The 24,004-nt window shown below is 46.0% G+C and overlaps 2 protein-coding genes and 1 long non-coding RNA gene across 5 annotated transcripts; 1 reads left to right on the forward strand and 2 right to left on the reverse strand.

The window, feature by feature from the left end:
* The first annotated feature begins 617 nt into the window (after nucleotides 1-617).
* Nucleotides 618-14,799, forward strand: ARR3 (arrestin 3). The gene is made up of 17 exons (XM_047765466.1): nucleotides 618-742; nucleotides 1,966-1,997; nucleotides 2,533-2,563; nucleotides 2,714-2,774; nucleotides 2,972-3,016; nucleotides 8,933-9,132; nucleotides 9,254-9,313; nucleotides 9,466-9,533; nucleotides 10,172-10,307; nucleotides 10,492-10,576; nucleotides 11,064-11,136; nucleotides 11,539-11,676; nucleotides 13,181-13,264; nucleotides 13,530-13,553; nucleotides 13,725-13,777; nucleotides 14,062-14,071; nucleotides 14,637-14,799. The coding sequence occupies exons 2-17, from the start codon at nucleotides 1,981-1,983 to the stop codon at nucleotides 14,731-14,733; spliced, it is 1,182 nt and encodes a 393-aa protein (XP_047621422.1). The 5' UTR covers nucleotides 618-742; nucleotides 1,966-1,980; the 3' UTR covers nucleotides 14,734-14,799.
* On the reverse strand, nucleotides 8,505-19,638 carry LOC125118705 (uncharacterized). Its single transcript, XR_007132879.1, has 3 exons — nucleotides 19,293-19,638; nucleotides 15,504-15,605; nucleotides 8,505-9,126 (listed from the first exon to the last, which is right to left on the reverse strand). It is a non-coding gene; the product is annotated as an uncharacterized LOC125118705 (long non-coding RNA).
* Nucleotides 19,639-20,850: 1,212 nt separating this feature from the next.
* On the reverse strand, nucleotides 20,851-23,964 carry PDZD11 (PDZ domain containing 11). Of its 3 annotated transcripts, none has more exons than XM_047765089.1 (7): nucleotides 23,873-23,964; nucleotides 23,055-23,154; nucleotides 22,570-22,653; nucleotides 22,260-22,316; nucleotides 21,859-21,957; nucleotides 21,572-21,632; nucleotides 20,851-21,413 (listed from the first exon to the last, which is right to left on the reverse strand). In XM_047765089.1, exons 2-7 carry the CDS (start codon nucleotides 23,139-23,141, stop codon nucleotides 21,379-21,381), a joined length of 423 nt encoding a protein of 140 aa, XP_047621045.1. In that variant the 5' UTR covers nucleotides 23,142-23,154; nucleotides 23,873-23,964; the 3' UTR covers nucleotides 20,851-21,378. The 3 variants fall into 3 exon arrangements, with proteins under 3 accessions (XP_047621045.1, XP_047621047.1, XP_047621046.1); XM_047765091.1 differs by having other exon boundaries at nucleotides 23,899-23,960; XM_047765090.1 differs by having other exon boundaries at nucleotides 23,915-23,933.
* Between the last annotated feature and the right edge of the window lie 40 nt (nucleotides 23,965-24,004).

Genomic DNA, 24,004 nt, shown 5'->3' on the forward strand with positions numbered 1-24,004 from the left:
ACCTCTGGGCCAAGAATCTTTTGTTACTTTCCTCTCCAACAAGTTCAAGTCTCACAGATGTGCACACTCAGCTCAATACACTCAGCCTCCCCTCCCCCATCCCACCCCCATTGACAGGAGATTGACTCCTGCTGTGCACATAAGCTGGGATAATCGGGGGGCTTTCTAAACATCGCTTCAACAGTCCCAAGTCCTGAGTAGTTGGGGGCTGGGGAAGGGGTGCTCTTTCCCATACCCTTGGCTTTTGTGTGGCCTGTAATACCTGATCAAGAGATATAGAAAGACTGGAGTGTGACACTAGGCTCTCCTTTCAGAATCAGAAAGTCCAATGCTTTGAGCCCTCCTATTTCTATCCTTCACCTTGCTTTTCTTTTAATGTCCCTGACTCGCCTTTGATCTCTGGCCCTCAGGTTCAAGGCCTCAAAAGGCCAAAACCCTGTAGTTACCCTTCTCAAGCTCCCCTGACTTTAACACCATCAGATTCAACCACTGACCCCTCCCCCGTCCCAGCAGCAAGAGCTTGCTAATCTTTTAGCTACTAATCTTTTAGCCACTAATCTGATTTCCAAACTGTTGGCACCTGAGCTATTTATAAAGCAGTATTTCATCCCCCCAGAAGCCTGTTCTTCTCCCCTGACCCCCACCAATCTAAAAACTCAGAGGACCTTGGGTATAAGAGGTTGGGGAGGCGAGCATAGCAACCAGAGCTGGAGACGGATGTGAGCTTCATCTTACTCCCCAGGTAACGGTCCAAAGTCCTCTCCTTCCAGCCCATACTAGGTCCCATATTCCCTGGCCTTATCACCCCCCTCATTACATCAAGAAGCACTTGAGGGGCATCTTTCCCAACACAGCTGGCAGGCACTCAGGCTGGGACCCTGGAAGAGACCTCTAGAAGCGCCTCTAAGCTCACCCCTCGGGCCAGACCCAATTTGCATCAAAGAGAAGCATTAGAGAGACATCTTTCTCTCTCTAAGGATCTAACTCAAGGCCTAGCACCTGGGGACATGGATGAGATAAGGGTGAAAAAATCTGGGGAGGGTGGTAAGAGTGATGAAAAGGTTGTAGGAAGGCTTTCAACTGCCATAGATGTTTCTGCCACCAACAACCAAGAGCATGAGGCACCAACCTTTCCTCTCGAACTTTTCTCCCTTCTTAGCTGAGTGTTAAGGCCACCATGAGGTGAACTCAGGCTCAGAATCCACTGCAGGAGCAAAAGCAAACAGAATCTGGGTTTTGTTCATTCCTTTATTTGGTTGGGTATCTACTGTGTGCCAGGTGATGCCCAGCCTCATCTAGTCCAATTTTCCTCATCCTTTCCTGGATGAGGGCTTTCTCCAGCCCCTTTCCAGACAAATTCCTTCTCTCTGAAGGCTCTCAAGAGTGCCCCAGCTATTTCAAAAAGCCCCACCCTTTCTGGAGAATAGATAGGATGGTTAGTCAACAATTTGTAAAAACCAGGGAGACTTTTTTATCCCCATATCCAGGATCGGGGAGAGTATGGCTGAATAAGTAACTTTGGCAGGAGGGAGAATAGGAGGTTTTTATAGTGGAGAGGTGTCTAGCTAAGAAGGAAAGGTTACATCACACTAGGTGTGTCTGGATGGTAAACCAGAATGGGTTAAAGAGAACAGGGACTAGGAGTTCCCATCATGGCACAGTGGAAACGAATCCAACTAGGAACCATGAGGTTTCGAGTTTGATCCCTGGCCTCATTCAGTGGGTTAAGGATCTGGCATTGCCGTGAGTTGTGGTGTAGGTCACAGACATGGCTTGGATCTGATGTGGCTCTGGCACAGGCTGGCAGCTATAGCTCCAATTAGAACCCTAGCCTGGGAACCTCCATATGCTACAGGTGCGGCCCTAAAAAGGCAAAAGATGAAAAAAAAAAAAAAAAAAGGAGAGAGAGAGAATAGGGACCAAATGATTGAGCTTTCCTCCTTCTTTCCCTCTTGCCGGAAAAAGCTCAACATCAACACAATGGCCAACATGTCCAGGTAAGTAAGAACTCCTAATTATCTGATTCTGTGACTTGTCACTTATCCAAATCCACGTACTTGCCTTGGGGGTAGAAGGGTTTGCAACCTCTCCTTACCTTGTGTCTTGGACTCTATTCCAATTACCTCTACCTTGGAGTTCCCATCATGGCGCAGGGGAAACACATCTGATTAGGAACCATGAGGTTGCAGGTTTGGTCCCTGGTCTCGCTCAGTGGGTTAAGGATCCCGAGTTGCCGTGAGCTGTGGTGTAGGTCGCAGGCACGGCTCGGATCTGGCGTTGCTGTGGCTGTGGTGTAGGCCGGCAGCTATAGCTCCAATTAGACCCCTAGCCTGGGAACCTCCATATGCCACGGGTTCAGCCCTAAAAAGCGAAAAAAAAAATCACCTCCACTTTTTGTGCCATTTCATGCTCCTCGGGCCTCTTATTCTAATCCTAGAAATATCTCCTTTTCTCCCCACTTCCCTTTCTTTTCCCTTCTTCTCCTCTTCCTTTCTCTTCCAATCCCCCTATCCTCTGATTTTCTCTTCATAGGGTGTTTAAGAAGACCTGCTCCAACGGCAAGGTGAGAGAACCTGGCCCAGCTGGGCAAATGAGAGGGCAAAAGGGATAGGTGGGTACATCCTTCAAGGTCTCAGGGGTTTGGGATGGGGGCTTCGGGGGAATCCATTCAAATATGATTATGTGAATAACATGGGAGGTTGTTCCACAACAGCTCTCCATCTACCTGGGGAAACGGGACTTCGTGGACCATGTGGACATGGTGGAACCCATTGGTCAGTGAGTCCAAAAAGGGAAAGAACCTGGGAATAAGGGAATGGGAGAGAGGGAGTAAAAGAAAGCCAAGGAAGGACTGTGCAGAAGAGGAAACTCATTAAAGAGGACAATGGGAGGAACCATTCAGGGATCAACTTCCATCTCAAGGTCTGAGGACTTTTCCTGACTGGAATGCTGTCTTTCTCTCTCTCCACAGATGGTGTAGTCCTGGTTGACCCTGAGTATTTAAAAGGTCGAAAGAGTAAGTAAAAATCCTTGTTGGTCTGTGTATGTGCCAGGGACCCCAAACTAAGTGTCCACACATGCCAGATAACCCGAATAAGTGGACTGGATGAGTGGACCAGAGGGGTATTAGAAAATTAAACAGTGGTGGAAACCATGCATGTCTTGTCTGGTAGAGGTTAACAACTGGGAATTTCAGCCCAGTGGAGCCAAACTTTCTGGTTGTCAAAGAGAAACTGGAAATGAAGCTCAGCATAAGCCCTCCTTGAGAGGCCCCAAGTCTAGAAAGATTAGAGTGTCTCTTCCCCAAATGATATTCAGAATGTATATATTTCTGAACCACAAATTAAATATTGTTCTTCAAGATCATACAAAGTTTACACGTGTGCTGAAATGAAAAGTTTTTTCCTAAGATTTCTGATTTTCTCCATTACTGTTGGTGGTGCCCCTACTTCACTGCTGATCCGAATGTGCTTAGACTGCCTATGGAAAGATCCAATACACCAGAAATCCACATTTTAATGAAAATTTCCTGATTTTCAAATATTGGCAATATTTAAAGATTTTTTAAAGGCCTGGATATATCAAAAAGCTATTTTTCCATAGGATGGATGTGATTCTCGGGTTGCCATTTTGCAACCTCTGGCATGTCTTTCCATCTCTCCTTTGTGTTAGGGAAACCCATTTTTTCCATTTAAAAAAAAAACCCAAACAGGAGTTCCCGTCGTGGCACAGTGGTTAGCGAATCCCACTAGGAACCATGAGGTTGCGGGTTTGGTCCCTGCCCTTGCTCAGTGGGTTAACGATCCGGCGTTGCTGTGAGCTGTGGTGTAGGTTGCAGACGCGGCTCGGATCCCGCGTTGCTGTGGCTCTGGCGTAGGCCGGTGGCTGCAGCTCCGATTCAACCCCTGGCCTGGGAACCTCCATATGCCGCTGGAGTGCCCCAAGAAATGGCAAAAAAAAAAAAAAAAAACAAAGAAACAAACAAAATAATAACTATACCAAGTGACAGCAAGAGACACTGCACTGGCCACAGTACTGTAGATCAAGTATTTTTTGCTGCTTTTTAAAAATTCTTACTCTGATCTGACTAGACTGAAAATTAGGCTTGATTTGAAAAAGGCTCAGAACGAATTGATGAATACTAGTTCAGATGTAATCTTCAGATACTGTGGAATAAAACAGGTTTAATCTCTCAGATTGAACAGTGTGGATAGGCAGTCCATCCTGTTTTAAATATCAGAGGAACTTTGGGGTATAGCCAGTAAATTAACCAGTAATTATTTAAGACTCTCAATCCTCTGTAGTTCTAAAACCTAAATCATTTGTTCACAGTCCTACCAAATCTTCAGCATAACCTACAGAAAGAAATCTTTAGTTTAAAAAAATGCATGTTGATACAGGAATAAGATGTGATTTTTCCTTTAATTCTAATCTCCTTTATGTTTTTATTAGTTTTATATTACTATTCAAGTTGTGTATATTGTTTATTCCTTAGCTATTTTATGTTTCATTATTTTTATGAAGATAATATATATATATATATATATATATATATATATATATATATTTTGGCCTCTTTTTAGGGCCGCACCCTTGGCATATGGAACGTCCCAGGCTAGAGGTCGAATTGGAGCTACAGCTGCCAGCCTACACCACAGCCACAGCAATGCAGGATCCAAGCCATGTCTGGAACCTACACCACAGCTCAGGGCAATGCCGGATCCTTAACCCACTGAACAAGGCCAGGGATCGAACCCACAACCTCGTGGTTCCTAGTTGGATTTATTTCCCCTATGCCACAATGGGAACTCCCTATGAAGATAATCTTATTTGCATCATATTTGCAAATTTTTTGCTTCTGAAGTGCATTTGTTGATGTAAAATATACTCACACTATATCGCTGAATGAAAAAAAGCCGGTTGTAGGGCAGTATATGTGGTTGTGTGAATGACTGTTGTTTAACAAAAAAAATCTGTGGGATCTCTCTGTATTATTTCTTACAGTTACATGTGAATCTACAATGATCTCAAAATAAAATATTTCATTTCAAAAAGGCAATGAGAGAGAAGTCATAAATACCTAAGGTGGCCTTATGTTTAATTATAGAAACAAAGCTGGGACTCAAATGCAGTAGGCATTAATAGCAATCATCTCTGGAAGACAATGTCTGATGAAAGGGCTTGGATTTCTCTTGTGTTTTCTGATTTGTCACATAATTAATACATATTGCTTGTATAATAAACACAAATACAAATTAATAACTTTAGAATAGATGTTGAATTTTACAAAAATAAAAACAAGCTATTTCCTAACCCAGAAAAGGATGATTCCAAACTAACAGAAAAACAATAATACCTTGGGGGAGCCCACATGCCGACAGCGGGATGTGCCAAGAGCAATTCATCTGATTAACACCCTCATCTCAGGGGCTTACTTGATACCCTTCTGCTTGGCCTCTCCTGATCTTTTTCTGTCTTATTTCTCATCTCTTTCATTTCTTCCCTTCCCTTGTTTCCTTCCAGCCACCTTTTTTTCCTCTTTCATTTTCTCTGTCTTTTCCTTTCCTTTGTCCCTTCTTTTTTTCCTTTTCTTTCTCTCTTTTCTCCCACTTTAATTGGCGTAATTGAGAACCAAGGTGAATTTATGTGTTGTGTCCTCTGATAATTGTTAAGTCTGCCTTCACTGTAGAAACATTCGAAAGTACAGATGCAGGAGGAAAACACTATAATCCTATCACCCAGAGATGATCACTAATAATATTTTAGTTCATAGTTATTCATATTTTCTGTGCAAAAATATTTTTATTAAAATGCTGTATGATAATGTTTACTAATCTTTTTTAACCTATGTCAATATATAAAAATCTATACATTTTTCAGCTGCCTAGTACTGTATTATATGGGTGTACCGTAATGTATTTAGCCAATTTCAGTTGTTGAACATTTTTTTGCTGTGATCAACAACCCCATAAAGTACATGCTTTAGACTATTTCTTCAGAATAAATGTCTAGAAAAGGAATGAATGGCCAAAGGGCAGTCACACACTTTTAAACTTTCTATCACCAAACTGCCCTTCAAAAGGATTGAACCAATTAACTCTCCCTCATGCAGGGTAATGAAACAGGAGGCTGCCCATTGCCCCAGTCATTATAAACACTACCGTTATCATTACTTTCAGTCTTTGTTGTAGCTTTTGAATATAGATTCATTTTCTTTGCTTGTTATAATTTTAAAAGAAGATAATCAGGCTGTTTGATATTTTGCTCTCTTAAAAATACAAAAATAAGTTGCTTTCTACTAGTGTGTGGCTGTCAGTAGTTTCCTTTTCTTTGGGTCAGGGCACCTGATTAAAAATAAAGATTCCCCACACCTGTTCTAAATCTTTCCTTCCCTCAATCTCTGTCACCGTCCTTGGATAGGTATCCCTCTGGACTTCATCCTACACTCCACTAGAGCATTGAAGTGGCTTTCTATTTGCCCCTAGTCTTAGGTTCTAGCTGCACAGTATAAGTTCAATTACAACTATTCATTTCTCCAGTATTCCCATGACCACCATCATCATCCACATCTATAATTACTTTAAATTTCCAAAGGGATTTCTTTTTTCTTTTTTTTTGGTCTTTTCTAGGGCCACACCTGCGACGTATGGAGGTTCCCAGGCTAGGCGTCTAATCGGAGCTGTAGCTGCTGGTCTATGCCACAGCAACTCGGGATCCAAGACTCGTCAGCGACCTACACCACAACTCATGGCAACGCTGGATCCTTAACCCACTGAGGGAGGCCAAGGATCAAACCCGCAACCTCATGGCTCCTAGTCGGATTTGTTAACCACTGTGCCACGATGGGAACTCCTCAAAGGGATTTCTTATACATCAACTCCTTATAACCATCCTATGAGTTAAGTTGGGCGCATACAAGTCTGGGCTTTGGAGTCAGACAGGCCTGGGTTGAAATCCTGGGCTGTCACTTAACTGCTCTGAGCTCATTTTCTCTACCTGTACTACTTCAGAGGATTATTGTGAGGTCTAAATAACATATTTAGAGCTCTTAGTGCATTCCATTTATTGACAGGTGAAATAACTCAGGCTCAGAGAACTCGAGGGATTTATCCAAGTCATATTCAAACCCAAGTATTCTGCCGCTGGAGAATTATGTAATGAATACCCTGTACCCACCACCTAGCTTTAAAAAGAATTACAGAAACAAACTGAAGTCTCCTGTGTGTCCTCTGATCCCATACCCCTTCTTCCCTCCTTCCTTCTCTTCCTGCCTCTGCCCTGGGTAATCACTATCCTGAATGATGATGTTTCTATACTTCTACTCTATATTTATATATTGGTGAACAAGTTTGGTATTGTTTTACATGCTTTTCAACTTTATATACATGGTATAAGATTGTGCATCTCATCCTGCAACTTTCTTACTCGATAGTTCTTGAGACTTAATCATGTTAATACATGGAGTTCAAGTTCATTTATTTTATTTTATTTTATTTTTAGGGCTGCACCTGCAGCATATGGAAGTTCCCACGCTCTAATCAGAGCTGTAGTTGCCAGCCTATACCACAGCCACAGCAACACCAGATTGGAGCCAGGTCTGTAACCTACACCACAGCTCATGGCAATGCCGGATCTTTAACCCACTGAGCGAGGCCAGGGATCGAACCCACAACCTCATAGATTCTAGTTGGGTTCATTAACTGCTGAGCCATGAAGAGAACTCCAAGTTCATTTATTTTAATCTGAATTTAGTATTCCATTACATGAATTTACCACAACTGTTTACTCATTCTCTCATTGATAGGTATGTAAACCATTTCCAAATTTATGCTATGACAAATATTGATGCAGTGGACATTCTCATATGTATCTCCTTACAGATATGAACAAGACTTCCTCTAAGTTCTTCTTAGGTCATAATATATGAGAAGATTCGGTTTTGCTGGACAGTGACAAACAGTTTTCCAAAGTGGTTGTGTTAACGTATACTCCCACTGCGGTGTGTAATGAACTCTTATTGTTCCACATCTGAGCATCAGTCAACACTTAGTGCTGTCAGACTTAAATTTTTTTTTTGTCTTTTTTCTATTTCTAGGGCCGCTCCTTCGGCATATGGAGGTTCCCAGGCTAGGGGTCTAGTCGGAGATGCAGCCACAGGCCTGCGCCAGAGCCACAGCAACGCTGGATCTGAGCCACGTCTGCAACCTACACCACAGCTCAGGGCAACGCCGGATCGTTAACCCACTGAGCAAGGGCAGGGATCGAACCTGCAACCTCATGGTTCCTAGTCGGATTCGTTAACCACTGCGCCATGACGGGAACTCCCTTAAAAATTTTTTGACAGTCCTATGGGTGTGAAATGTTATCTCACTGTGGCTTTAATTTACATTTATCTGTGAGTTCCCTAGTGGCTCAGTAGGTTAAGGACCCAGCCTTGTCACTGCTGTGGCTCAGGTCACTGCTGTGGCGCAGGTTCCATCCCTGGCCCAGGAACTTCTGCATGATGCCTGTGTAGCAAAAAAAATTACATATATTTTATTACTAATGAGTCTGGACATAGTTTCATACCTATTGGCCATTCCTTTTTGTACTTCTGTGATGAGCCTATCCATACACTTTGCACACTTTTATATTGGGATGTTTTTATTTTTATTACTGATTTGTGGGAGTCCTTTATATACTACAAACACTAAACTTGGTTTGTTGTATGTCTTGCAAATATTTCATCCCAGGCTTTTCCTTGTTTCATTATTTACAAACTCAATGTAAATAAGTTTTAAATTTTACCAGAGTCAAATGTATTAACCCTTTTCTTTACAGCCACATTGTTCTGACCACATTACATTGTCTCTCCACGTCTTCGTATGAGCCATTTAAGACCTTCGTTCCCCCTCAGGCCTGACAGGTCACTCTCTTCCTTCTTTGTCTGCAGTGTTTGTCATGTTGACATGTGCCTTTCGCTATGGCCATGATGACTTGGATGTGATTGGCCTGACATTCCGCAAAGATCTGTATGTACAGGTCCAGCAAGTGGTCCCAGCTGAGCCCACCAGCCCTCAGGTGCCCCTCACGGTCTTGCAGGAGCGACTGCTGCACAAGCTGGGGGACAATGCTTACCCCTTTAACCTGCAGGTACAGAGCCCAAGTTCTGGGTAAGGATTCCAGGGATGATTAAGACAGGAAGCTAAAGAAGGAGAACGGAGGAAAGGGGTCCCTATTTCTTCCTTTTGCTGACCTCTTTCTGATCCCCTAGATGGTTGTCAACCTGCCCTGTTCAGTGACACTGCAGCCAGGTCCTGATGATACAGGAAAGGTGAGGTCTGGGTTCTGAGAAAGAGGGATAAATGGACAAGACTGGGAAAATGGGCAGCTACAGGATGGGATCAGGTATTTCCTTATACACCCAGGAGTAGCGGAGGTGGGCAGTGTTGGAAATGAGTTTTCTTTGCTCCTGCCCCTTTGCAGGCCTGTGGCATTGACTTTGAAGTGAAGAGTTTCTGTGCTGAAAACCTGGAGGAGAAAGTCTCCAAGAAGTATTCTTTGGTCCTCTCCAAAATCCCTGCCTCCATCTTGTGCCAGGAAATAGATCTTGCTCTCAGGACAGAAACTGCCCTACTTCTAACCTCTGTAGCACCATCACCACCAACTCAGATGCCCAGTTCTGAATCCCCTCTGACTTCTTTTCTTTGCTCTAGGGCAAGGGTCAGCAAAGTCTTCCGTAAAAGGCCAAAAAAGAAATAGTTAGGCTTTGTGAGCAATGTGGTTTCTGTTGCAACTCAACTGTGCTGCTGTAGTGTGAAAGCAGCCATAGGCAGTATGTAAATGAATAAGTGTGGCTGTGTTCCAATACAACTTTCTTTATGGACACTGAAATTTGAATTTTATATAACTTACACACGAATATTATTGTTCTCTGATTTTTTTTCCCAACCATTTCAAAGTATAATAACCATTCTTAGCTTTGGGCCATACAGAAATAGGGAGCAGGCCAGATTTGGCCAGCAAGCCATAGTTTGCTGACCTGTGGTCTAGATACCTACACTGAGGGACCAGAGGTATTCTCTAAGGGAAGCCTTCTGCCCCCAAACAAGGACTGGGCCAAGGGGTTGGCACAGGAAAGGTCTGTGGGTCCTAAGAAGATGTTCTGGTTGACCCCTTGGCCTCTATTTAGAGACTCCGTGCGGCTGGTGATTCGGAAAATACAGTTTGCACCTGTGGAGCCAGGCCCTGGCCCCTGGGCCCAGACCGTTCGCCGTTTCCTTCTGTCAGCTCAGCCCCTACAACTCCAGGCCTGGATGGACAGGGAGGTTCGTGATCCCCATTTCCTGCCCCTGACCACTCAACCCCTCTAAAACCCTTTCTTCACTGAGCTCCTGCTTGAGTAGACAAGGATGGAAGTTAGGGTGGCAACAGTGCTAAGGAAACAAATTCTAGGTCTTGATGGGGGTGTTCTCCCTCCAACCTTGTGATGGTCTTCTCCTCCTGCTTCAGGTTCACTACCATGGCAAACCAATCTCTGTCAATGTTTCCATCAACAACTCCACCAACAAGGTCATCAAAAAAATCAAGATCTCTGGTGAGCTTCTTTTTCTATCCTCCGCACCTGGTCCCAAATCCTTTCTCTGTTTGTTTTTTTAGGGCCACGCTCATGGCACATGGAAGCTCCCAGGCTAGGGGTTGAATTGGAGCTACAGCTGCTGGCCTACACCACTGCCACAGCAACGCAGGATCTGAGCCACACCTGTGACCTACACCACAGCTCACAGCAATGCCAGATCCCCAATCCACTAAGCGGGGCCAGGGATTGAACCTGCATCCTCATGGATACTAGTCGGATTCATTTCCGTTGTGCCACAATGGGAACTCCCTCCTTTCTCCAGAATTCTGCCCCACTTATCCAGTATGCATTCATTGAGGCTTTCCCTCCAATGTGAACTTATCAAAACACATATCTGTGTGTCCACATGCACACCTTAGTGCATCGTGTGTCATGTGCAGCATCTGAGAGAGTTGGGGTCTCAAGGATGACTAACTGTAGTCATATGCTTTTCCTGGCTCTTCAGTTGACCAGATCACAGATGTTGTCCTGTATTCACTAGACAAGTACACCAAGACTGTGTTCATTCAGGAGTTCACGTGAGCTGACACTGGGGCTGGGGTCAGAGAGCTGAGGGGCAGGGTGGGGGGACGAGGGCTGGGGTCTGGAGGCAGAGGCGGGGGTGGGGGAGAGAAGGAAGCAGATACAAGCCCAGTACAAGGAAGAGCAAGGTGAGGGCTCATGTGGAGAAAGGGAGGGAGGGATTCTCAGGAGAGTAGAGGGAGGATACCCACAAGAGGATCATCAAAATACTGACAGATGGCAGGGACAAAAGGATTTCCCACCAGAGGGAACTGTTCTCAATCTCCACATTTACTCTTGTGGACAGTTCAGTCTCTCTCAGATAGTCCAATAGGTTCATGGAATCGTGCAAAATACTCTCGGGAATGACAATCACTTAGTTGGCAAGCTTAGCCTAAGTTCTTCTTTTCCTTTCAAAGGGAGACTATAGCTGCTAACTCCACCTTCTCCAAGAGCTTTGAAGTAACCCCACTCCTGGCTGACAACTGCGAGAAACAGGGCCTGGCGCTGGATGGCAAACTCAAGCATGGTGACACCAACCTGGCCTCTAGCACAATGTAAGCTCAAGAGTAACTCCCAACCTTCATTTTTCTACCCTCAGCCCATTCTGTGTGCTATATATATATAGTTCTGCAGTTTCACCGTCAATGAGGCCTACCTATTTTTTCAAATGTCCCTCGGTCAGTGTGCAGAGATCTTTCCAGGCCAATAATAAGCTAAACAATAGTCATAGGACCAATGACAGGCTTATGTCATAGGCAATAAGAAAAAAAAAATGTAGAAAGGAAAAATTCCTTATGTTTTATAATAATTTACAGGTCATAAAGATCTTACATATGGTACTATGTTAGCGTCATAAGAATCCCATTAGAGTGGCCTGGATATGTGTTCTTATTCTATTTTACAATGAACGACCCTGCGGCTCAGAGAGATGAAGGAACTTGTCCAACCCTGTAAAGCTAATAAGTGGCAGAGGTGGAAAATATTCTATCATATGTCATCTGGCTCTAACACTGCGACCTCTACAGCAGCTACTCTCTAGTGAAGATAGCAATGGAGTGGAGGACTAGGAGATGAGAAATGGAGGAAAAGGAGAATAATGATAGGAATTGATAGAATTTTACCAAATCATTCATTTGGTCCTATGCCTAACACTTGGCGGCCTGAGTGTTAGATGTGTCTCCCACCAAAAGCCATCTGCCACCATCTGACAAGTGTTAATTCCCACTGCCTTTCCCTATGCCTGATCAGTCATGTAGCTATACCCAGTTACTGCTAGAAAGAACCTGAGAAATCATCCAAACAGCATTATTTTATAGGTAGAGGATCAGCATCCCAGGGCAATGAAGATCATATAGCTTTCTGCGTCTTAGTTTTCACTCAGCGGGTTTTCACTGAACACCAGTGACGTGCTCATTCCTATGCTAAGCAATGTGGGTGGATACAAAATAGTTTAAGACAGTCACTGCTTTCAGTCAATTTACAGCCTAGATGGGGAACAAAGGAATGTAAATGCAATCTAACAGTTAAGTGCTAGTACATGTGGTTCAGATTATAAACCCAATAGAAGTTAAAAGGAGCCAGCATAGCTGGAGAGGGATTCCTGGAACAGATAGAATGAGCTAGATCTTGAAGAATGTGTTGGATCTGGATAGCAATAGAGGAAGAAAGGAACATTCCAGGTTGGGAGCACAGCCTGGGCAAAGGCTGGAAGGTAGGAATCCGTGGGGTATGCTCTGAGCATGGAGAGAAGATAGGTTGGCTTAGGTTGCACCCTAGGTGTTAGAGGGTTCAGGTAGGAAGCTTAGAGAGGCAAGGTGGGGCCCAGTGGCTAAGGGTTGTGAAAGCCGAGGAGTGTAGTAGTTATATTCAGAGAGGGAAGCTCCTGGGCAGAGGGTGGCATGGTACAACTGGATTTGAGGAACAGTAATGCGGTCCCAAGGAACAGGAGATCAGAGCCTGGCAGATCTCCTAGATGACAAAAGGTGCACAAGAAAGGACTGGGGGGACTCAATGAATCACCCACCCCCACAAACATACAACAAATACTACCACTTCCAGTCTTCGGCCAGGAATGGATAAGGAGCTGCTGGGGATCCTGGTGTCCTACAAAGTCAGAGTCAACCTGATGGTGTCCTGTGGCGGGTGAGCAAGGGTGCAGGGTCTGTCTGGGCAGGGGCTGGGGAGCCCCTTCTGTTTTCCTCCCAGTTGGCCTGACCCAATCAATCTGATACCCACCGCTTCTCCTGGACCAGTTGCCCCAAACTGTAAGCTCCATGAACAAGCCACCTTCCCTTCCAGAAACCCATTCTGTGGCTGAGTTGGCTTTACAATCCCTTATCCCCCAGTAAAATTAGGCTGCTACTTTCCATTTCCAGCTGCTAATTTTAGGGTGTCATTCTACCCTCAGCATCCTAGGCGACCTGACAGCCAGGTAAGAGATGGTGGGGAGAGGGGACCAGGGCTAGAAGGGGAGGATGAGATCAAGAGACCCAAAGGGTGACGAGGGAGAATCTAAGGGCATCCCAGCACCAGAAAACTGGGGGAGAGGGTCAGGGAGCAGACTCGGAGGGAGATCTGTAACTCCACGTTGGGATCCTTGCAGTGATGTCGGCGTGGAGCTGCCCCTGATCCTAATGCACCCAAAGCCATCAAATGGTGAGTGACAAGGTGGGACTTACATGGGCAGTGATCCCGAGGGTTGGGGCCTAAGCAGTGCTAATCTCATGAATCGGAAACTGGCAGTTTAGATAGAGATTGAATAGTAATAGGTAGGTTGGGTGACTAGATTTCAGGGTGCATGTGTGGGTGTGTGTTGTGTTTATGGGAGAGAGAGGGTTTAAAAGGGGGAGGGAAGAATAACAAGACATTTCCTCAGGAAACCCAAGAGCCCCTTATCAGCTTCTGCTCCATATTTCCTTCCCTCTCCATGCTTGCTACAGAGGCTGCTAGGTAAGAAAATGTGAGGCCTGGAAACTCCGCCCCCTTTCCCCACTGCTACTCTCCATTCTATGAGGATGGAAATGAACAAAGCTCCCCTGGAGTGTTGCTTTCAATAGGTGTACAGTGGAAACATATGGTTTAGCTTCGTGTCATAGTTCAGTGCTTTTCAACACCCTCCTTTTCCTTTCTGCATCCCCCGCCTTCCACCTCCTGCTCTTCTCCCAATCGTCCTTCCCCCTCAGCCCTTCCATTTTTCTTTTTCCTCCTGCACCCCCCACCTCCTCGCATTTACTTCGCTTGCCTTTCATTCTTCCATCCTTTCCCTCCTTCCCACCCTCCATTCTTATTTCCCCTCCAGCCCTCAAGGGGGACTTTTGTGTTGGGAGACTGGGGAGGGAGTGAGGGAAACAAGCCAGTGTGGTCCATGTGGGGTGGGGCAGCTGAGAAGGGGTGAGGATCTGAGCTGGGAAGCAGGGAAGGGATCACTTCCCTGGAATCAGGAAATGGGAGTGGATGTGGAAGGCGCTCAGACAATTGTTCCTAACCCTCTATTCCCCTTTGCTGCTTCTACCAGCTCTGAGGACATAGTCATCGAGGAGTTTGCTCGGCAGGAGCCCGGTGGTGAAGAGAGCCAGGAGGCTTTGGCGGCTGAGGGGGATGAAGGCAGCTGAGCACCTAGCTCTGTGCCTCTGTGTGGGAGCCCCACTGTAACATTCTAATAAATCAGCTTGTCCAGATGTGCCTGCTGATCTCTTTGGTATTTCGTCTTCCTGGAGGGTAATGGAACTACCTAGAATGAACCACTGCCAACCACCTGCCCCCATCAGTGATTAGATTTCCTGTAGCATGCATTTTTCTTCTAAATGATCCCTGACTTCCCTCTGGCAAAGGCCACCCGCCCTCTGTGGCTCCTTTAGCTTTTCTTCCAAGCCCTGGCCATCCCTGCCCCAATGCCCCCATCCAACAATCCCACCCCTGCAATCACCCAAGGCCCCAGCTGCCCCACCTATGTGAGAGCCACAGGAGCTGTGGGGAGGGCCCAGGCCTGGGGGCGAGGCTGACAGGTCGACAGAGAGTGCCGTGTGACTTCATGCAGCAAATGCCACCCACCTGCTGCAATACCGTGCACCATGAGACCCACCGCCAAGGCTTCAGCCTGGAAACCATCACACCCAAATACCAGTCCTGAGCAAATCCAAACCATGCAATCCTTAGGGAGCAGAGTGGTGGGGGCCCAGGTTGGGCTTTGAGGATAGGGAGGCGTGATGGTGTGGAATGGAGTGGGAGATTCTCTGGGGAATCAACTTCCTCCTGCCCAGGGTAATGCTTATCCTACTTATCATCACCTGCTTTATGTGCAACAGCTTCAAAGGCACCTGCTGGGTGAGCCCACCACTAAGGCATCACAGTACATTTTTGCCCCCTTTTTTGGTTGACTTACCTGGGGATTCTTCTCAAAGTTATCTATTGTAAGTGTTGAGAAGCTGAGCCAGGATACTTTTCAAGGGCTGTTCTCCACTTCTGGTTCTAAGACTGCCTGGTACTGGGGGTAGAGGAGGGGTAGAGAGTAAGTATCTGACTCTCCTTTTGCAGCCAGCCTTTGGAATTGACCTACTAAGATTATGTGCTTGTACTTGGAGGACTAGTGAGTGTTCACTGTCATATCTCATACTAACCCTGTACCTCAACCACTTAGGCCTACTCATCACTAAGGGTAGCACTGCCTCACATTACTTGTGGATAAAGAAAGAAAAACAAAATGTGAAACCTCCCCAAATTACCAAACCCTGTGCTGTTTTTTTTTTATTTGTTTGTTTGTTTGTTTGGTCTTTTGTCTTTTTTGTTGTTGTTGTTGTTGTTGCTATTTCTTGGGCCGCTCCCGTGGCATATGGAGGTTCCCAGGCTAGGGGTTGAATGGGAGCTGTAGCCACCGGCCTACGCCAGAGCCACAGCAACGCGGGATCCAAGCCGCGTCTACAACCTACACCACAGCTCACGGCAACGCCGGATCGTTAACCCACTGAGCAAGCAAGGGCAGGGACCGAACCCGCAACCTCATGGTTCCTAGTGGGATTCGTTAACCACTGCGCCACGAGGGGAACTCCCTGTGCTGTTTTTTTATTATCTCTGCCCTCATCTAATCTCCAGCTATAACAAAGTCCAAATGGCCTTGGATCCTTAAATCTGCTGCTCTATAGGGTCTTCCTTAAACAAAACAGTCTACTGAGGGAGTTCCCGCTATGGCTCAGTGGGTTGAGAACCTGACTTGCATCCATAAGGATGCAGGTTCAGCCCCTGGCCTTGCTCAGAGGGTTAAGGATCTGGCGTTGCCAAAAGCTGTGGTGTAGGTCGCAGACATGGCTTGGATCTGGTGGCTGTGGCATAGGCTGGCAGCTGCAGCTGATTCAACTCCTAGCCCAAGAACCTCCATATGCTGCAGGGATGGCCCTAAAAGGCAAAACAAAACAAAACAAAAAAAGTCTCCTGAGACTGGACCTGTCCTAGGATGGCAAGCACTTGGTTTGTGGCCATAGCAGCCACTTTTCAAGAACCCAATTTCTCTATTTTGCTTTTATTACATTCTAGCCTCTAAAAGACTAGGTTCTTTTTTTTTCTTTATCCACCTTCTTTCTAAACATTTGTTTATGCAGGTTCAGCTGCAGCTCTGGAACACAGCTGGCTAGAACTCTTGCAGCCTAATTTCTAGCAACATTCATGATTCAACTATTGCTGTCATTGTCTATGACATCACAAGTGGGTATTATGTTTTACTTGAAAAAGGGATCGAGGGAAACTATAGAGAGACAAGCAGAGAGGAAGGGCAGGTACATTATTCTCTCCAAACCTCCACTAAATGTTTCAACTCTCTGCAACACATCCTCTTGTAGACATCAATCCTTTCAAGGAGACGTATAAGTGTGTAGATTATGTACTAGATTGTGTATGGGCAGAAGGAGGAGATTATATGATCATCACATTAGTGAGTAGCAAGCCTGAGCAGAATAACAAAAGGAAAAGGGTATAACTACAATTGCTTCTGGCATACCCAGAGCTCCGTCCCAATGCGGAGGGTCTCTGGTACCGTTCACTTGGGAGGAGTTACCTGTGTCAGGGATCAGAAAGGTCATGGATTCAGGTTTCGAGGGCTCCTGATCCTACGGAGGCATCATTACACCTTAGAAAGATCTATCCCTATCTACTAACTCTGGGTCTGAAGAAGTATCTTACCACGGTCTGGTCCCTGACATCATTTCTCATTTGTCCAGACAAGTTGCCACAAAGGAGGCATTAGAAAAATCCAGAGTCTTCAACAAGATGTTTATTGAGACCAGTGACAAAACCAGTTACAATGTGAAAAATCTAACACCTATTTCTCTTTATGATCCTTCCATTGCATTTGCCCCCAGCTATCCACTGCTTACTTTTTTGGATAACCCTGGTTTGTCCTACTGTGGGGTGGGGGTAGGTTTCATCTCCCCATCATACATTACAAAAGACTGGAATCATGTCTCTTTTGTACATCAACACACACACACACACAACGGCTATTCCAACACATGCCCTCTGCCCTTCCTTCCAGAGATAATTCACCTCCACTGAAGGAACAGGAGAATATTCTTTCTCCCAGGTTTGCTAGAGTAGGGAGGGTACAAGCAAGAGAAGGCAAACTTCCCTTGCTGAGTTGATGGCCAGGCCAGTTTTTCTCCCTGACTGGTACTGAAGGGTAAATGGGACTTCGTCCCAAAGGAGCTCCCTGGTTTGCCTTGAAGTGAAAGGGATCATAAGACAAAAATTCCTCTTCTGTCTCTCCTAGAAGATGCCCCTGGGAGTTGAGATTTGACCCCATCCACCTCACCCTATTACCTTCCTTCCTTAACATACACTTCAGAGGTGAAATCCAACTGGAACCCTCCAATGAGTCAGGCAACAAAAGCCATTGTTCTTGTTGATAGCTTAGGTTGTCTCTCTGCCTAATTTGATCCATTTATTGCATTTGGGCTTCCCAATACCAGTTCTTATCCCCCCAACTTCATGTTTATGGTTTAAATGCTTGACCATTTATTAAGCTCCTGTTAGGCTGAGGAGTAAAAGAGAGCCCCTGAAAATGCTACCCTATTTTCTTGACTGTTTCTCACAGCTACTGGGTGGGAAGTTTTTGCAGGGCCGAGAAATCACACCTTACCTTCTCTGACTGCTAAGACATCTACAGGGGATGCAGTTCTACAGCAGCCAGAATACCTCAAAGGTCGATACAGCTCCTTCTCCACTGTTTTATTATCCACGCCCTCAATAAACAGCTGGTCCTTTCACCTCAGCCTGCTATTTTTTTTTGTTGTTGTTGTTGCTATTTCTTGGGCCGCTCCTGCAGCATATGGAGGTTCCCAGGCTAGGGGTCTAATTGGAGCTGTAGCCACTGGCCTACGCCAGAGCCACAGCAACGCAGGATCCGAGCCACGTCTGCAACCTACACCACAGCTCACGGCAATGCCGGATCGTTAACCCACTGAGCAAGGGCAGGGACCGAACCCCCAACCTCATGGTTCCTAGTCGGATTCGTTAACCACTGCGCCACGACGGGAACCCCTACTATTTTTTTTTTTTTAATTTTTATGTTTTTGTCTTTCCCAGGGCTGCACCCGAGGCACATGGAGGTTCCCAGGCTAGGGGTCTAATTGGAGCTGTAGCCACCAGCCTACGCCAGAGCCACAGCAACGCGGGATCCGAGCTGAGTCTGCAACCTACACCACAGCTCACAGCAACACCGGATCCTTAACCCACTGAGCGAGGCCAGGGATCGAACCCACAACCTCATGGTTCCTAGTCGGATATGTTAACCACTGAGCCTCGACAGGAACTCCCTCACCTCAGCCTCTTATTGCTTGTGCCTTCTTCACACTGTACCTACACCTCCACAATACAGTTGCATCATGCTGGTGCACCAACACAAAATCATTCCAAATACATCAAGATAAGAATCAATTTAGGGCAGGAAAGGTTTTGCCTCTTAGGCCCATGGCACCTGGTTGGGACTTTTTGTTCTGTTTATCACACTTCTTAGATGAGTTGTTTTGAAATCTTGTAGAATTCCCTGGTGGTCTAGCAGTTGAGGATTCGGTGTTGTCACTGCTGTGGCTCGAGTTCGAATCCAGCCCCAGGAACTTCCACATGCCGAGAGTGCCGTCAAAAAAAGAAAAAAATGTTTTAACCCTAGCAAAAGTAGACTCTGTACCTTTGTGCAAGCATCTCAGCCCCTAGTTTCTTCCTGAGATGGCCATTGGAGGGCAGCAGAGCAAACAGGAACATATATTCTATACGGTGGGGGGTGGGTTCCCTGGAAGCATAGAGACAGATTAATTCTACTCCCAGCTCTGCTCACCAGGATGTTGCTACCTAACAATGACACCAAGCCTCTAGAAGAGGTACCATAGTGGAACTGAGGGTAGAACTGATAGGAAGAACCAGAACTTCCTCACAGAGATATGCTACTACAATTTAGGACTGTTTCCCATATTTGAAGACTTATTCACCTTATTTAAAAATTCAGGGAGTTCCCGTTGTGGTGCAGTAGAGACAAATCCAACTAGGAACCGTGAGGTTGCGGGTTCGACCCCTGGCATTGCTCAGTGGGTTAAGGATCCGGCACTGCCCTGAGCTGTGGCGTAGGTCACAGATTTGACTTGGCTTTGGCGTTGCTGTGGCTGTGGTGTAGGCTGGCAGCTACAGCTCCAATTCAACCCCTAGCCTGGGAACCTCCATATGCTGTGGGTACAGCCCTAAAAAGCAAAATAAATAAATAAATAAATAAAAATGAAAAATAGGAGTTCCCGTTGAGGTGCAGCGGAAACAAATCTAACTAGGAACCATGAGGTTGCAGGTTTCATCCCTGGCCTCACTCAGTGGGTTAAGGATCCAGCATTGCTGTGAGCTGTGGTGTAGGTCACAGATGCGGCTCAGATCTGGCATTGCTGTGGCTGTGGCATAGGCCAGCAGCTGTAACTCCAATTAGACCCCTAGCCTGGTAGCCTGGGAACCTCCATATGCCCTAAAAAGCAAAATAAATAAATAAATAAAAATTTTTTAAAAATTGAGATATCCAGGCTCCACCTCAGACCAAAGGAATCACTCTCTGAGGGAAGGGCCTTGAAATATATACTGAAGATTCCCAGGATTCCTTCAAGGCAAATTTGGGACTTTCATTATGGGTTACTACTTAACTCCGTACCTCATTAGAATACTTTGTATTCTATATGGGTACTGTGAGTCTGCCAACCAAAGGTGTAAAGCTAGGCCTGGAATTGCTAACAATGGACTGGTAACTAAAGAACTAAGAACATAGCAGAAGGTTATTTGGGAGCTGGGGTGAAGAAAAGGGGGAAATCAGCAGTCAGCACTACTCAACTTATGAGTTGGAAACTGGGAAGCAATTTCCCACTGCTGTCCCTGGAAAGAAATGCATCCAAGCCTCTCCCTTAGTTTATGTTCCAGATGAAAGAATCTGGGAAAAGAGAAGACAGAACTATATGAATACTTCCCCCCTGCAGAGAAATGGCCACAGGTCATGGGAGAAGGGGCACTGTTTCTTCCAGTCCCCATCACCCTTATACCATTCCTGTTATACTGTAGATAAGGTTCCTGGCCTCTTCAATGTTCTGGCCAGGGAGAGATAGTTGAGGAGTAGGCATAGGGCTGCTCTGTTGCTTCTAGTGGCTCCTCTCTTTGGAATAGCTTTTATTTTTTCCTCAAAAGCAAAAACACCCAATCAGTATCATCCAAAAGTCACACCAGCATTTCCTTAGCATTGTGTTTTACTTTCTGGGGGGAGGAGATAGAAGGAGGGAGGAGGAAGGAAACAGGGATCCACTGGAGTCTCCAAAAGGTACGAGACTGGTAGCATAAGGACGGGATGAGATGGCCAGGTAGATAAGATGGGAGGTCCCCAAGATCCATTTTTCTATTGATTAATACACACTAATGAAAATGATGACATACATGGAATTGCCTAGCACATGGTATTCAACAAATGTCAGCTGCCTTCTCTAGCAAGGGTTCTCCACAGGCTAAGGGTACCTAGACATCACCATCCTTCTCCTTTCAGGAAATGAAGCTCACCTGGAAAACTAGGGAACTCAAAGTGCAGTACAGTTGAGAAAATGCAGTTGGCTGGCTGGCTCAGTGCAGAGACTGGCTGTCTCCCCATCCCCCTCGCTCCCCTCTGCCAGGGTGGGGCTGAGAGTAGAGCTCCCCAAGTGACTTCCCTGAGGCCTAGCTAGCTTGTCCTAGAAGATTCCATGTGGAGGGCTGAAGGTTTTGAGTCTCTAGTGCACAGTCCTCTCTTTCTGGCGATGATAATCTGGGGAAAAAAGAAAGAAAAGGAGGAAAACAGCAGGTTATTTTCCGGCCTGAGCTCCCAATTCCCCACCCCCAACTTGTGGGGCCTCTAGTAATCAGTATTTAAAGAGCTCCTATCAAAGATTCAGCCCGGTAAGCCAAAAAGAGAGTGGCACTTACTGTAGGGAAAAAAGCGGACACGCATGCTGATTTCACGAGCTGTCTTCAGGATCTCAACAGCCTAGAAGGAACACAGCAGCTTGTACAAATGAAGAGATATGACCCGGGACAGAATCAGAACAGGAGGAAAACAGTTTGCCACTCGAACCTTCTGGGTCACTGACAGCTGCTTCCCTTGTATCAAGGAGAGGTTCTTTCTTATCAAGTTATGGATTAGGCTAATCCTGTCCACTCTCGCCTACCTGGGATGGCTTCATGCCTCACCACAGACCAAGTGCTGTGCTTACCTTGCTGTGCTCAATATCTTGGAAATCCACATCGTTCACAGCTAGGACTTGGTCCCCTTCCTGAAGTCCTGCTCGATGTGCATCAGAGTCAGGAATCACCTGTTGGAAAGGACAGAATATATATAATCAAGTGGGATAATTTCAAAGAATGTAAGTGAAATTAAGTCCTATTCAAATGTAAGGCACTATTTTAAGTGTGTGTTTGTGTGTGTGTGAGAGACAACATAGGTAAATAGGTGGCTTGCCAAGTGGGAAGTTTTAAGTGGGCAAAGAAGGGTATCCCCAGCATGCCCCTTCTATGAGTCTACTGAATCATCCTTCTCCCCACCCTTGGAACATCAGGGTTCTGCAATCTGATAACAAAGGAAGTGGCTCCATTATTGCCTATGAGGCACACGCACCTTGGAGATGAAAATGCCTAGCTGGGAGGCCTTTCCTCCTCGGATATTAAATCCCAACTGTAAGACAAGAGCACAGAATGGGGGCTCAATACAGACAACAAACACAAAAACAATGAGTAGCATAACTGTACAATAGCTTGGCTTGTGTCCCTCAGAGAGAAGTCAGAAGTTATGGAAGTGGTGTATCAGCTTTTCTGTCCATAAAAGTTTCTTTACCTCCCTAGCTATTTCCCAATCCATCTCCCAACCATGGCAAACTTCTGGGCCTGGTTCTAGCAGGGAATATGAGGCAATTTTTCCATAAGCTCACCTGAGCTCCAGGGGGTTTCTTTAGTGTGACGATGCGGGGCAGAAACTGGGTCAACTCATTGTTGTAGTCTGGGTGGTATACTCTCTGCAAGACACAGCAACCCAAGAAAGCTTACTACCAATCTACCTTCATCTAGAACACAAATCTATCACCCTGAAGCCAGGATAATGTGAAGTCATGGACTTAGTTTAAGTAGAACAGATAACACTGTCCGAATGGGTAGATGGATAGCATGGGGAAATGTTAGCAGCCCAGTAGATCCCCATTTCTTTACCTCAAGAGAAAGGATTTCCCAGAATTCTTTGGTGTAAATGGCCTCTGGCAGGTTTCCCTAAGAAGATCCCAGTGGACCCAGATGCTCAGAATCCAGCTTCTGACTAAGATTCATTCTCCACTGAGCTTTCTAACCCTACCATCCTAGCTTTCATGTATCATCTCATGCTCACGGGAAAAAGCCCTTACTCAAGGGTACAGATGGTTCCCACCTCATGAGGAGGAATCCATGCTGGGGGATTCTCGTAGGCAGGCAGGAAAACCACCGGGTAGTCATCATAAGGAATCCGGCTGTCCATCTCTACTAAGGCCCTGGAATGTAAGGGTAAATCAAAACTGACGACTATGGTTCAAAAGGCAAAAAAGCTCAGAAGTTTCAGAAACTAATTCCAACTTATCCTAAGGCTGTCAGTCTATAGGCCCAGCCCACCTCTAGGTGATAAAGATTTGGGGAGAGAAGGGAGAATACCATCAACTTTGCTGAATATCTGGATGCCAAGCAACCTGTTAGATACACTACAAGAAGTGATCTCCTTTCTCACAACACTCCTGCAAAATAAATGTTACCCTCTTCATTCTAGAGAAGAGGAAATCAGGATCGCCTCTAAAAAATATGTGACTACTAGAGTTCCTGCTGTGGCACAGGGGGTTAAGGATCTGACTGCAGCAGTCTGGGTCGCTGCAGAGGCACAGGTTCAATCCCTGGACTGGCGCTGGTTAGGGATTCGTAACTGCCACAGTCGCTGCTACGGCTGGGATTGGATCCCTGGCCCAGCAACTTCCATTTGCCATTAGTGCGGCCGAAAAAAAAAGAAAAAAAAATGTAACTACTTTGGAAATCCAACGGAGCGCACACTCCAACTATCCACACGGACTGAGGGCAAGGCACTGCCCCACATTCTCTAATGTGATCGGTAACGGCGTAGGTCCCCAGATCGACCCTTCCTTTACCACCAGCCACTTTCCAGATCCCCGACCCGAATCCTGCTAGAGTCCCGCGCACACGACGCAATACAGGTCGTCGTACTACCTCTCCCACCCGCAGGCCTCAGCCACCTCAGGTTCCGCTCACAGTCAATTCGGTCTGGGAACCGGAAGCGGATGTTCGGCTGCGTCGGAAAGGGGCGGGGTCAGGGTGCGACGCGCGGGCCTTCCCCTCCCA

This window comes from Phacochoerus africanus, chromosome X (assembly GCF_016906955.1).
Source record: "Phacochoerus africanus isolate WHEZ1 chromosome X, ROS_Pafr_v1, whole genome shotgun sequence".
Classification (NCBI taxonomy): Eukaryota; Metazoa; Chordata; class Mammalia; order Artiodactyla; family Suidae; genus Phacochoerus; species Phacochoerus africanus.